This window comes from Ciona robusta, chromosome 1, assembly GCF_009617815.1.
Source record: "Ciona robusta chromosome 1, ASM961781v2".
In the NCBI taxonomy this organism is placed as follows: domain Eukaryota; kingdom Metazoa; phylum Chordata; class Ascidiacea; order Phlebobranchia; family Cionidae; genus Ciona; species Ciona robusta.
In genome coordinates, this window is record NC_143235.1 from 11,368,730 (window position 1) to 11,381,674 (window position 12,945).

Consider the following 12,945-nt stretch of genomic DNA (forward strand, 5'->3'; position numbering starts at 1 on the left):
TTGAATGTTCTTTGTTTTCTACCAAATAATACGAAAAATGTGTCCCATCTTCCTCTACCCCTTGTCGATTCGGTGTGTTATTGTGTATTTATGTAACCTTGTTACATTTTTACATATGGAGTTTGGGAGGAACAGGTTTAATTACACAAGCGGTTCGCCAGCCTTGAAGAAACTGCAAACCTATTAGCATTAAATTGCAACATTTGGTCACTTTGTTGTGTAATATAGTAGGATGGGGGAAGATGGGACACCTTTAGCATACAATATTTAAATATCCTGATCGTGTTTTAAACAATTAACTCCGGTCTATGGGAGTCGTGAGAATAAAGTTTTATAATTCTTTGAATGCTCTTTGTTTACTTACAAATGGTACAAAAAAAGAATGAAAAGGTGTCCCATCTTCCCCCAACCTACTATACGTTTAAAATACTAAATGGCGCGTAATTTGCGTCGAATGCTTTTAACAAATCATTACCAACACCGTGCGGTAGCCCAACTGATATTATCCAACCCCGTCTGCATTTTCGAGCGCATTTCTCCCACTCTTAAGGAGAAACTTTCTCCTCCTGGAGCCTCCGACCAATCATTGCTCGGCATGTTTCCCACTCGCACGGACCCTTGTTGTCTGCCTTTATAGAATTAGTGATTTCAGCCATTTTTCACAAATTACTCACAAAAATGCCGGGCTTCTCTAATTGCTCCTTCTGGAAGCTTCACAAAACGCGGTTTCGGTTTATTTGCTCTCCAGAAACTTTGTGGAGTAAATGTCTGTATTTTTTGTGTGGTTTGTTGTTTGGTCTTGTGTTCGATGTTGCAAGTTGCAACTTCGTTGTTGTTGTTTTGTTTCAGACTTGAATTGATATCATGTTGTTTGTGTTGGACCGGTCCAAGTGTTTATTGGTCTTGGGTTTTAGTTGTTGGTTCACGAAGGATTGCTTCACTTTGGAATGCTATAGTTATAAACACATGTGTGTGTAATAATTAGAGAATGTAAATATATATATCTAACTTATTTAACCCATAACAAACCTCAAGGGTATTTTCTTTTAAAGGTGTTTTTCAGATCACCTAAGTTAAGGACTATTACTGTTTTATTTAGCGCCAGAAGCAGACATTTAGACTGGCCCACTGTATATCGTGGTGCCAGAACGTAAGCAAGGTGGAATCGTCTACCTGTTTTATGCATAAGCTGCTTGTAAAAAAAATAAAAATAATAGTGTCCGAAACCTGTTTACCTGATTTAATATAACCCAAGTAAGAAATGTTACAAGGCAGCCCACTGCGATGCGTTTATCTGATGCTAATAGAAATAGCTAAAAGTTGTTGTCAGTTAGGGGGCAGTGTTCTAAGATGCCCGGTACAAATGATGTCGGGTGTCACTATTTGGTGGAGCGAACGTGGACCAACACTTTTGTTGATTTGGGATTAATTCAAGTAAGATTATTTTCCTCTTTAAAAACTGTTTTGGTAAAACAGCCTATTTTAACCCACTAGAAAAAAATAATCTTATTAGACAGTTTAAAAGCCACGTTTGTATTCATTCTATTCAAGTATTATTTTAGTACTAAGATTTTATAAGCGTATATAATATACTCGTAAAAAGTGTTCTGTCTAGACTAGAAATGCTGTTGGGCTAAATAATGAGTAAAGATGCTGTGGGTCAAAATGGTTGCATATTTCATGACTATATAAATGGCAAAATGATGGTATAGAGTTTTGCGCAATATTAATTTTACAATATAGTAATTAATAAACAAACACAAATTATGTTTCAACGAAGAGTAGCATCTACAAAACGGTTGGTACCCCCGTAGTATTACATATATCTTTTTCTTTTAACTATAGCGATGGGCTTGGAGCATGGGCCAACGTTTGTGTTGTGCATATTCTGTAGGCTAGGACTTCCAGTGCCGTCCACGAGTCACGTATCCACGACTTATATATTAATACATTATTTTAAGCCTTTTTTACTTGTGCACGGCGCTTATTGCTTTGTACAATTTTAGTCACAGTTTCGTTGTACAACTTTTTTTGTGTACTTGGGATGGCAGCCCAGAAAATGTGTCACTCACAGGACAGGTCGCGCATATAGGTTTAGTTGGTGACACATAGAAGGTTTCGGTGCAGATGCTGGTATGTACCTGTGTAAGCATTTCCTTGGTTGTTTGTTTAGTATTCATGCCCAACCCACCAATTAAAATTAGCAGAAAATAGTGTTCTAAAATTATGTCTAATATATAAAGTTTACGTGGCAAAGAAACTATAGCACAGCCAGTTAATTTCAGTAGGTTAACCCCAAATGACCGTCTATTCGAGAAAAGTGATCGTTTTACTATATACAAAATCAGACGCGCCATTTCAAAGTTTGTATTAGGCGACAAATAAAAGTGAAACGTTACAAATTTATTTCTTATAGAAATCGATTTTCGTAAACCACGTTAAAGATATAAATAGCGTTTATATCTTTCGTCGACAATAAATACAGCTTCCAAGATTTAGGGTTGTGCAACGAATAAAAACAAAAGCAGGCAAAAATAAATATAACAAAATTGTGAGGAAATCTTTGATTGTCGCATCTTTATTATCGCCTTCTGTTCCACCGAAAAAGCTTTCGTATTGCTTTGTTGAACTCCTCGTTTGAAAAAGCATAAATAAATGGGTTTAATGCTGAGTTTGCGTAACCGAGCCAGTTGATAAATACTTCTAGTGAAGGATCCAAATGGCATTGCTCCCCACAGAAAGGTACGATCAACTCTTTGATAAAGAATGGCAACCAGCAAGCTACAAATGCCCCAATAACCATTCCCATTGTACGAATGATCTATTGGAAATATAATAGGGTTATAGGCATGGCGTTATAGAGGGCGCCATGGTTATAGGCTATATCCAGCAGTCACATATATATGGTTATTGTTCACATTATGTGTAATAGAATTTATACCAATTTGCAATGATTTTTGTCAAGGATATCATTGTGTTTGTACATTTTAAAGTTGGTAGGTGATATATTATAAAGAATAAATTGTTTATTACCAAAACAAATGTGTTTTCGTGTATCCGCTGGTATTTTTACTTATCTTACAAATTGACGGTGGTGACGAATCGGATATTATAATGTTATCGGTAGTTCGATAATGTTTTCTACGAACATGCTAAAAATGATAACACTGTTTTGTCGCTCAAAGGCATTTTATATATTATTACGTTGGTTTTAAATTCGGATAGGAGAAATCGTGGCCGCCTATTCAGCGATTCCAATAAACAGGTTTAAACATTTTAAGTGGAGAGCTGAAAAATTTAAGTGGTTAATTTTTTTGGATTATGTTTTTGTACGTTCACTGAATTAAAACTTGCCTTTTTCTCTCTGTGAAGCGTCACCCTTCTTCTTGTGTTACGATGCAAAGAAGCTGTACTTCCGCTACGCATCTGAGAAGGAGTTCGGAGGTAATTTGAAGCTGTGGATCGAACTGAGGATCTAAGGCTTTGATTTCCAAGTGAATATGCGATGCTGTCTTTCCTGTTGTCGGTTCTTGACCGCAACAAGCCGACAGAATGTTCAGATTTTGAAGAAGACACGCGATGTTGTGGGCTTTCGTTACGCTTAGCAGGATAGCCACCGCTCGCGTCGTCAGCGGTTATTAAGATTGCTGGTACGTCGCTGTGCGAATGCGACCGCTTCAAAGTCTTTTCGGTAAACTGATTCGGAACTTTTGATACCGAGTCGTTTCTATAAATATTTTTATCTACATCGCTGGCGTCGTGGGAAAACCTCCTTTTGTTTGTCACATTAGGACGGAAGCCCAAGCTTAATACGCAGAATGCTTCTTGTAAATGTTGCTCGTGACGCGGCGTGTGACGTAGGGAATTACGTCGCAAGAGATTGTACATGGCAGTCCTCTGCAAGGTCGGGGGCGAGCAGTTGTTATTTTTCGCCATGATTTGCTTTTTGCCCTTTTCGCACGTTTTATGTAACGTAGCAATATCCTCACTCGATTGACATTCGTCGACTGGAAAGTTCACACACTCTTCCTTTTTCTCACAACGATCGAACGGATCGCTTAGTTCATCAGCGTTGGATTCACTTGAATCGTTGTGACAACAAAGCCGAATTGCTTTCATTCGCAGCAACCCGAATGTTAGAAACTCAAATTTTCTGTGGGCAAAGTCAAAATATCATATATTCTATACAATTACGGTTATTAAGGCACGCAGAAACACGTACATAAGAATCCGTTGTCTATATTGCAGTTCACCAAGCTTTTAAGTTAAAAAACAAATAGATGGTCGCTTGTGTTTTTACGGGAGATATATTTGTATGAAAGTAGAAACTTACGATGCCTGGGGTGACGACTGTGACGGTTTTCCAATGCAACCAACGTTGTTTTTTTCCTCACTGCAGAATAATAAACTTTATACCGAATTTATTTATCATTTGTATATAAACCATTGTAGATGATAGTTTTATGCAGAGCTTCCCATGTCCTAAAAAAACTATAAATCGAAATCGTAACGTTTACTTACCTTTGCATAGTACTAGGGAAGTGAAACTCTTTTCCGTTAGATGGCGTTGCAGAGACACTGTGGTGAATCCGCGTCCAAGCAATGCGAGCAACTCGCCAGTAGATGGCGATAATGATTACCAAGGGTGCATAGAATGCAATGGTTGTGGCAACGATTCGATAAATCTGTCAATGAAGTTAATATAGCATAAGTTTGCTATTCAATTCTTGAGTTACGCCGCTAGTATATATTTATATAAATGGTCCACATGTATGAGATATTGAGTTAATAGTCACAAAACACCAACATAGCATATATATATAGCAGGATTTGGTAAAATCGGTCATGTTTTCAACATCCTTTCTCGTCCCATTTGGTAGTAAACAAAGATTATTTACAGAATTATATAACCGTAGCGCAGTGACTCCAAAGGGGCGTTGTTAGTTGTTCAAAACAAGAATATGTGGGATTTAGGTGCAATCGGTTTCTCATCACATAACTTTACCGTGTATTAAGCAAAAATGTTATTGAAAATTATAATCCCATTACAAACTATTCTCACCTTGTTAGTATTAACGCTACACATGAGACCTTCGTTTATTATTTGACTTGATGTCACCATAACTTCAATGCTTGGTGCCGAAGTGAAATTATTTGGTGACAATTCTACAGTGTCCTGCAATAATGTGTGGTTATTATAAAGATACACATGGTACATTCATAGATCTCTGTTCACAACATAAACATTTATACGCGCCCACTCTTTTAGTGGAAAGGGGAAGGTGGGACAACCCTTCGTTCTATTTTCTCGTCCCATTTGATATCAAACAAAACAAAAAAAAAACGTTCAAATAAACATTAAACCGTATTCCCCCGACTCTTATAGACCGTTGTTAATTGTCTAAAACAATCACAATCAGAATTTTGTGTATTATGTGCTAAAGGTTTCCCGTCCTATCTCACAGTACTATATATTGCGTTTTATAATAGGTAACTTATATGCGGTGACTTATATGTAAAGTATGCATCCTGTATCGATTCGCTTTATACTTACTGGGCGACGATTCAAAGCATTTCAAACCTATATAGGGCGTTTCTATTTAAACTATAGCGGTGTTACATTTATTTAAATCAATGGAAATTTAATAAAGTTATTATTTCAAACCTATAATTCATCCTAGTCGGTTTACCACCATTAGATTTTAAGCAACAGATTGCTGCATTTTTGATCGCTATGACAGGGAATTCGTAATTTTGTTTGAGTGATTTATTGCATAGCTTGCACTAATAGATAAATCGTTGCCAAAAATGTGTTATGGTAGTTACTTTCAAGTGTGTACACCTGTTTAGTATTGGCAGCTCGCCAGTAGCAATTTGCATAAGCGGTATCAAATAATGTGTGTTGGGTGTGCCATGGCCTATACTAAAGATATCTACAGTAGGCCATGGGTGTGCGGCAGAAAAACACTTTTATTATGATTTGAAAATAAGGCACTATAGTAAATAAATAAATATATCATGTTTGTGTGTATATATTTAAATGCGCAAATCAGAATGTTTGTATAGTAGGATGGGGGAAGATGGGACACTTTTAGCTCTATTTCCTCGTCCGATTTAGTAATAATACGAAGAACATTTAAAGAATATAAAAGTGTATCCTTACGACAACCATAGGCTGTTGTTAATTGTTTAAAATACGATCAGGATATTAAGATATTATGTACCAAACGTGTCCCATCTTTCCCCACCCTACTACATATAAACCAAGGTACAACATTTCGTTTTCTCCATATATACTAGGAGAGGTTATAGATGGACATGTTTTCATTCTATTTATCCGTTCGATTTGGTAGCAAACAAATATTATTTAGAGAATTATATAACCGTAGTCCTATGACTCAAGAAGAGCGTTGTTAGTTGTTTAAGACAAGATCAGGAAATAAGAAATTTAGGAGCTATATCGGTATCTCATCGTATATCCAACATTATATAACCGCAACAACTTTAGCATTAAAAAAATATATATATATTGTAAACACCACCTTAAAATAGTTAAACGATTCCAAAAAAGGCCAAACCAAATCAACTATGTTATGACATTACCGCATTCGGTTCTTTCGCACCCGTAGTTGGCGATGGAAACACGAAATAAGGCGTGACTGACAGTAGTACAGCTGCCAACCATATTAACACGATGCAAGGCAGGACCTTCTTAAAGTGTGTTCTGTGACGGTACTGCAGCTTTGTAACTGCTGTATATCTGCGAAAAGTAAAAAATCCGATTATGAAGTCTACACGAAAAAAACTTGCTTAGTGTGCGAAACAAAGAGCTTAATTTGGATTATATGAGTCAAAAGAATATAAATAGCCCATTTCCTTTATGACCTATCACTCGATTTCCCGAAAAACGGCGAAGTTCTCCTTTCTACATTAAACAAAACTTGAGGGATCGAGTGTATAAAAAACATGTCATGAATATATATATGTATAGGTGTATGGGGAAGATAAAACACCTTTTTATTTTCTTTTCTTGTCACATTTGGTAGTAAACAAAACGGGTGTCTCTAAAATACGCGCGAACAGCACTGACCGGGGTTTACCCGTTTACAACGTCGTTACCACACCTGCCCCTAAAGGTAACGAGTTCAAGGCTCGTCGCTGCTATATCATTCTGGACGTATGTGTCCTTGGGCAAGACACTTACCGTCACTTGTTCCAACTCAGTGGTTACTATCCAAAATAAAAGGCCCCCTTGGGGAGGGTGGGGGAAAATGGGACACCTTTTAGCTCTATTTTCTCGTTCCATTTGGTAATAAACAAAAGAACATTCAGAATTATAAAACCATATCCTTACGTCTTCCATAAACCGTTGTTTATTGTTTAAAACTTGATCAGGATATTTGAATATTAGGTGCTAAAGGTGTCCCATCTTCCCCCACGGTACTATATATAATTTGTAAAATGTGTTCGTGCTGTTCGCGCGTATTTTAGTGTCGTTCGCGCTGTTCAAGCTGTCCCCGCGTATTTCAGTGTCGTTCGCGCTATTCGCGAGTATTTTAAGAGACGTTCGCGCTGTTCGAGTTGTGTTCGCGCTGTTCGCGCGTATTTCAGTGTCGCGCGTATTTTAGAGAAACCGAACAAAACACATTTGAAAAATTTTATAACCGTGTCCTTATGACTCCCATAGACCGTTTTCTAATTGTTTAAAACACCGGATATTTGTATGTTACGTGCTAAAGGTGTCCCGTCTTCCCCACCCTACTATGTTTGTTGGCGACTGAACATTTTATTTAAAGGTTTTTATTATGCAAACTTAAAAATATTCGACACAACATATTTTTGTGGATCTATTTGAAAAACGCGTATACAAGGTTAGACGGGGACCTTTTTATCTGGTAATTTTTGTTGTATTTTTACATACCATTCTTCCCGTATGGCCATGCATTGCTTATTCCTAAGAAGCAAACCACACGAGTTGAAACCCCGGGCAGGGAAATTTGGAATTTAAATGCGGTTATAGCATTAATACAGGCTATCGCAACGAATCGGAAATCGGGCGTTTTAATGAATTCCGCTTCCATATTAGATGTTCTGTGGTTATTTATTACATCCTTAATTTGATATGACTAACAGCTTGAAATAAGGGTACATATATAAATTGTATTACAAATAGCATATTTTGTCCTCTCATTTCTGCGTGTTAAATTTGTAATACTTAACGTGCAAATCCAGTATCGGGACATGTCATGTTTACTTGTTTTTGTCAGGTTCATATATAGCACTAAGGGGACACTTTTAGCACATTATATCCAAATATCCTGATCGTGATTGAAACAATCAACAACGGCCTATGGAAGTCGGTTTTATAATTCTTTAAATGTTTTTTTGTTTATTACCAAACAAGACGAAAAATTAGAATGAAAAAATGTCCCATCTCCCCCCAACCTACTATACATGAATTTTTAAGCATTGGGGTTAAAATTCGAAACCGAGGTTACGCTATCCTATACGCGTTTATTTTAGCCTGTTGGCATTTCGACTATTTTAAATCGCTTTAAATTCTGTGGGATCGGTTTTAAACTCTGCAGTGTATCGGGTTCGTATCTAAAGCGAATCGATTGAGACCGTATCACGCAATTAAGCCGTGGCTTGGGATGGATAAACCCTCACATATGGCACGTTCTTCGCTCTTTTTAAGCTGTCAGATGGTAAAATGTAAACTGTTTTACGACGAGTACCGCCGATAGCAAATACATTTTAAAGAATATAAAAAAAACGAACATTTGTTAATTATTCTGGCCCAAGCTTGTGTTTAATATCCCACACTAAGGAAGCAAACAATGATGAAGCTACATAGGCGGAATTTGTGTTTGTCTTACTGGATGAATTATGTTTTTATATGATCTGCAAATAACACACGACTGTAAGCCACCAAGTAATACATTTACAAGGGTAAATACCATTTGCAGTTACACCTAGAACGAGTAAAGCCCTTATATAAAATGTACAAGTTCACATAGACACTTGTTGTACAAAGCAACCCAACAACGATGCAGCAATCGAAAGTTGTTGTTTCCGTTATAAGTCAATCTTGGTTCGAGCGAAAATAAACCTTAGTACGTCGGTAACTTAATTTTGGCGAGTTATCGAACTTAATGACTGAAAACGACCTCCGGAGTTCAAGTTGAAAATTGTCTTGTTTGTTCGTATTTGCCAAGTACAAAATGTTAAAAGTGTCTCAAACCTAAATATTGTTGTGAAGTCTTGTTTTAAAAGGGTTTTCACAGTACACTTTTGTCAGTTTTAAGAAAAAGTTTTTTCAACATTTAAAATCGATTTTGGCCTGCGTTGGATGATCGTTGACCTATTTTAAAACCACATTAATGTAGCGAGGCTTATGTTGATTGATTTTATGCCAGGTGAATAAATAATGTTTTTAAACTACTCCGTGCTGCGGCCCTTTTCTGGCGTCATACGTACCGGTCATGCGCGATTGCGCACAGATGCAATATAGAGGCAGTACAACATGTGACGTCAAGGAAGGTAAAAAGCTGGCACATTACATGGTGGCCAACGAAATAAAGATTAGGGGTGAACTCGTGCAACGTCATCACGGCAGAAAATGGTGATACCAGAAGAGAAACTAGAAGATCGGCCATTGCAAGCGACCTGTATAAAAATGAAACAAATGTTAAGATAAATAGGCATCTAATATCAGAATCCACTTTGTGTATTCGTATATATTTACACTCTGGACTATATGTGTGAATAGAAAACGAATAAAAGTACAAACATGATTCATAACGTAAGACGGAAATCGGTGACACACCCAGACTATACAGGTCAAATGTGCGCGACTCTGTAGTTATGTTGTATACTAGAAACTGATCAAGACCGTTACGGCTAAAGTAAAACGTGAAAACGACAAGGGTCTTGTGTCTAAGGTTACTTTCCAATTTAATCATCCTGCTGTATTTCGTGTTCAGATTGAGGCGAGCGAGCCAGCAACTCTAATGTAGATCAATGTCTACATTAACGAACTACACTCGTGGAATGTCGGAAAAGCCGGTGCACTTAATTACTGTGACACCCCAACATTGTGAAATTACATCTCACAAGCTTCGTACCCACTGTACGTGCCTGACTCACGTCCGCTGAAACTTGAACTGTTTCTTTTCCCGCATTTTTGCCTCGCCGATTATGTCGTCACAAAGAAGACAATCAAACAAACTAAACGTCAATTAAGGCGGGAAAAGTTAAATTGCACCACATTTTTGCATGTTTGAATTATTTAAAAGGCGAAGTCGATAAAGTTTTTAGGAACGTATGTAATATAAGCAAACGAGAATGTTTTCCTGATTCAGTCCATAACCCCAGCGTAAAGCGAGGCGTGCTGTGTTCAACCGAAAATGCATTAAAACATCGAATTTTTCACATGTCAATTTAGCTCTGTGGTTTTCAATAACAGTCAGATATCTCGCAAAACTGTATTTATTCTTACGTTTATGAATATAGTATAGTGGGGTAATATGGTACACGATTTTACTCTCTTTTCCCATTTTTTGGGGGGACACCGGTATCCCATCTTACCCCACAGTACTATATAGGTTACTTTATTTATAAAATAGTTTAATTTTAAGTTTTACAACTTCACCAAAGGGTGACGCCGGCTGTATCGTTCAAAAATAACGATTAAATCTCAACTTGGTATTATAAAACGATTAACTATTTGGAAATTGCAAGCGTTACCCATTTGTCATCACGTACAGCTAATGGCATGTAGACCGACAGCGGGTGTTACAGAAATATAATCCAAAATAATACATGCAAGGATATATTGAATGTCAATCAACAAAAATACGTTTAAGCTGATATTAAAGCAAAACAGCTTACACTAAAACTAAAGGCACCCAACTATTTTCATAGGTCATGAATTATCCTTTAAATTTATATTCTGAAGATTAAAACACGTTTTACAATGTTGCATAAAATTAACATGCTTCAACCTCAGTTAAGCAACTTGGAATAAATCTATCAATCAAACCAGCTGTCATATATTCACTCAATGCCATTCAATCTGCAACAGTATATATATGTGATATAACCGTCTTGGACTTTTACATACAAACGTCACAAATCATATTGGGCTAAACTTTATTTATGTTTAAAATACGTACCCGATTAAGTAGTTTGCTCTCGTGTGCAGTTTATGTTCTCTCTTAATCACAGTTATTATCACGGCGTTACCAACCAACCCCACAAGAATAATCACCCCGAAGACGAAACCAACCGTCGCCCGGGCACCGACCGTCCAAAGCCCGCCTGCCATCTCGTTTGGACCCGATGTACTGTCGTGGTTGTAAGAAACGGTGCTCATAATTTGTAGGCGATAAAGACGTCAACGAGACAGTATTATAAACCAGTTACTGCTTTAACATAATAAAATTGTAAACAAAACCTGAACAGTTACAGCTGTTTATAGTTCTGTATTTAATTCCCTATTCATGTTACAGTTACGTTTTAGTGACTACCGGTTCGCGCCCTTTTCTGTCAATTTCATTAATGAGACAATGTTTATACATGGTCTATAGAAAAAAATGCAAATTATTCGAAGCTTTTACTCGTTTTTAATCAGTTACTTAAATCGAACTTAATGTACACTCCTTGGTTTATTCCACAATTAATAAAACCTGTCAGATTGTATACAAGGGGTTTATGGACACACATACCAAGCTCGCTATGGCATACAAAGTTTTCAAAACAGGTCAATTTATACATTATATATTAGGGGGTGTGGGAGATGGGACACCTTTTGTTTCAATTTTGTTAAATTTGAAAGTAAACAAAGAAAATTTAAATAAATATAAAATCGTATCCCCACGACTCCCGTAGACCGTTGATATTTGTTTAAAACAAGATCAGAATACTTGGATATTATGTACTAAAGGTGTCCCGTATTTCTCCACCCTACTATAACTAATTTTAAAAAGGCAACGTTTGCATCTTTGAATTTCACAAGTAATACATAAACGCAAACGCAATGACGTATCTCTGATTATGCACTTAATATCACGAGTTAATATCTGTTGAGTAAGTTTACAAAATCAGAAGTATTTTCTTTAACTGGCGGCCCCAAAACTCATAGTTTATAAACAGTACTGACATACTCTATACATCTGCACGATGTAACTACCACACGATGTCTAGATACACCACGTATAAACCACCGAACTCTCAATCAAACCATCACCATAGGCGTAGGAAAAAAGGCAAAGTTTGAAGCGAAAATTTAACTTTGCGACACAGGCGTTAACTATATTTAGATACGAGTCGCGGCTACGGTTATACAATTCTTTAAGCGGTCATTTTTACTACCACGGTACGGTAAAACATAAAAATATGTACCATCTTACCCCAACATGGTATAACGGAAATCGCAAAATTACCGCACTAATGTGACACTGAAGTTTTAAAAATGTAGAAATATTTTAGATTAAGTGATATTGATTCGATACGACTTCAAATATGCTGCTTAAAATTGCAGCAGCGCGGATTAAAACGTACATGCCCCCTCAAATAGATAAAAATTTTAAGCCTTGAATGTCACAGTGTTTTTTTAACTTAACGGATGATCAGCGTTTTAAGCTGTCGTATCAAGAGCATCAGGATTTAGAGATTCAGTTACTTACTTGTTGACAAGTCGACAGTATGTGCACGCACGTTTCGCTATTTCAATGCATTTTATCCACGTCTTCGCGCGTAAAACTGAATAAGAAGATTGCTGGTTTGCCTTTTTGCACTGACATGTACAGATTAGCAGCATACCTCCGCTCCAAGTTTACACAACAATTTTCAAATTAAGAAACCGCAAGTCATAAAACATCTGATCGCTGGTGGGCCTGGCTGAATTGATTTGACAGTTTTAAAAATAAAACACGGGTTTTG

At 36.9% G+C, this 12,945-nt stretch overlaps 1 protein-coding gene across 1 annotated transcript; it reads right to left on the reverse strand.

The window, feature by feature from the left end:
• Nucleotides 1-2,388: 2,388 nt before the first annotated feature.
• On the reverse strand, nt 2,389-11,377 carry LOC149743178 (5-hydroxytryptamine receptor 1A-like). Its single transcript, XM_089886159.1, has 8 exons — nt 11,178-11,377; nt 9,481-9,669; nt 6,604-6,760; nt 5,063-5,176; nt 4,522-4,685; nt 4,334-4,393; nt 3,355-4,153; nt 2,389-2,821 (listed from the first exon to the last, which is right to left on the reverse strand). Exons 1-8 carry the CDS (start codon nt 11,375-11,377, stop codon nt 2,582-2,584), a joined length of 1,923 nt encoding a protein of 640 aa, XP_089742285.1. The 3' UTR covers nt 2,389-2,581.
• Between the last annotated feature and the right edge of the window lie 1,568 nt (nt 11,378-12,945).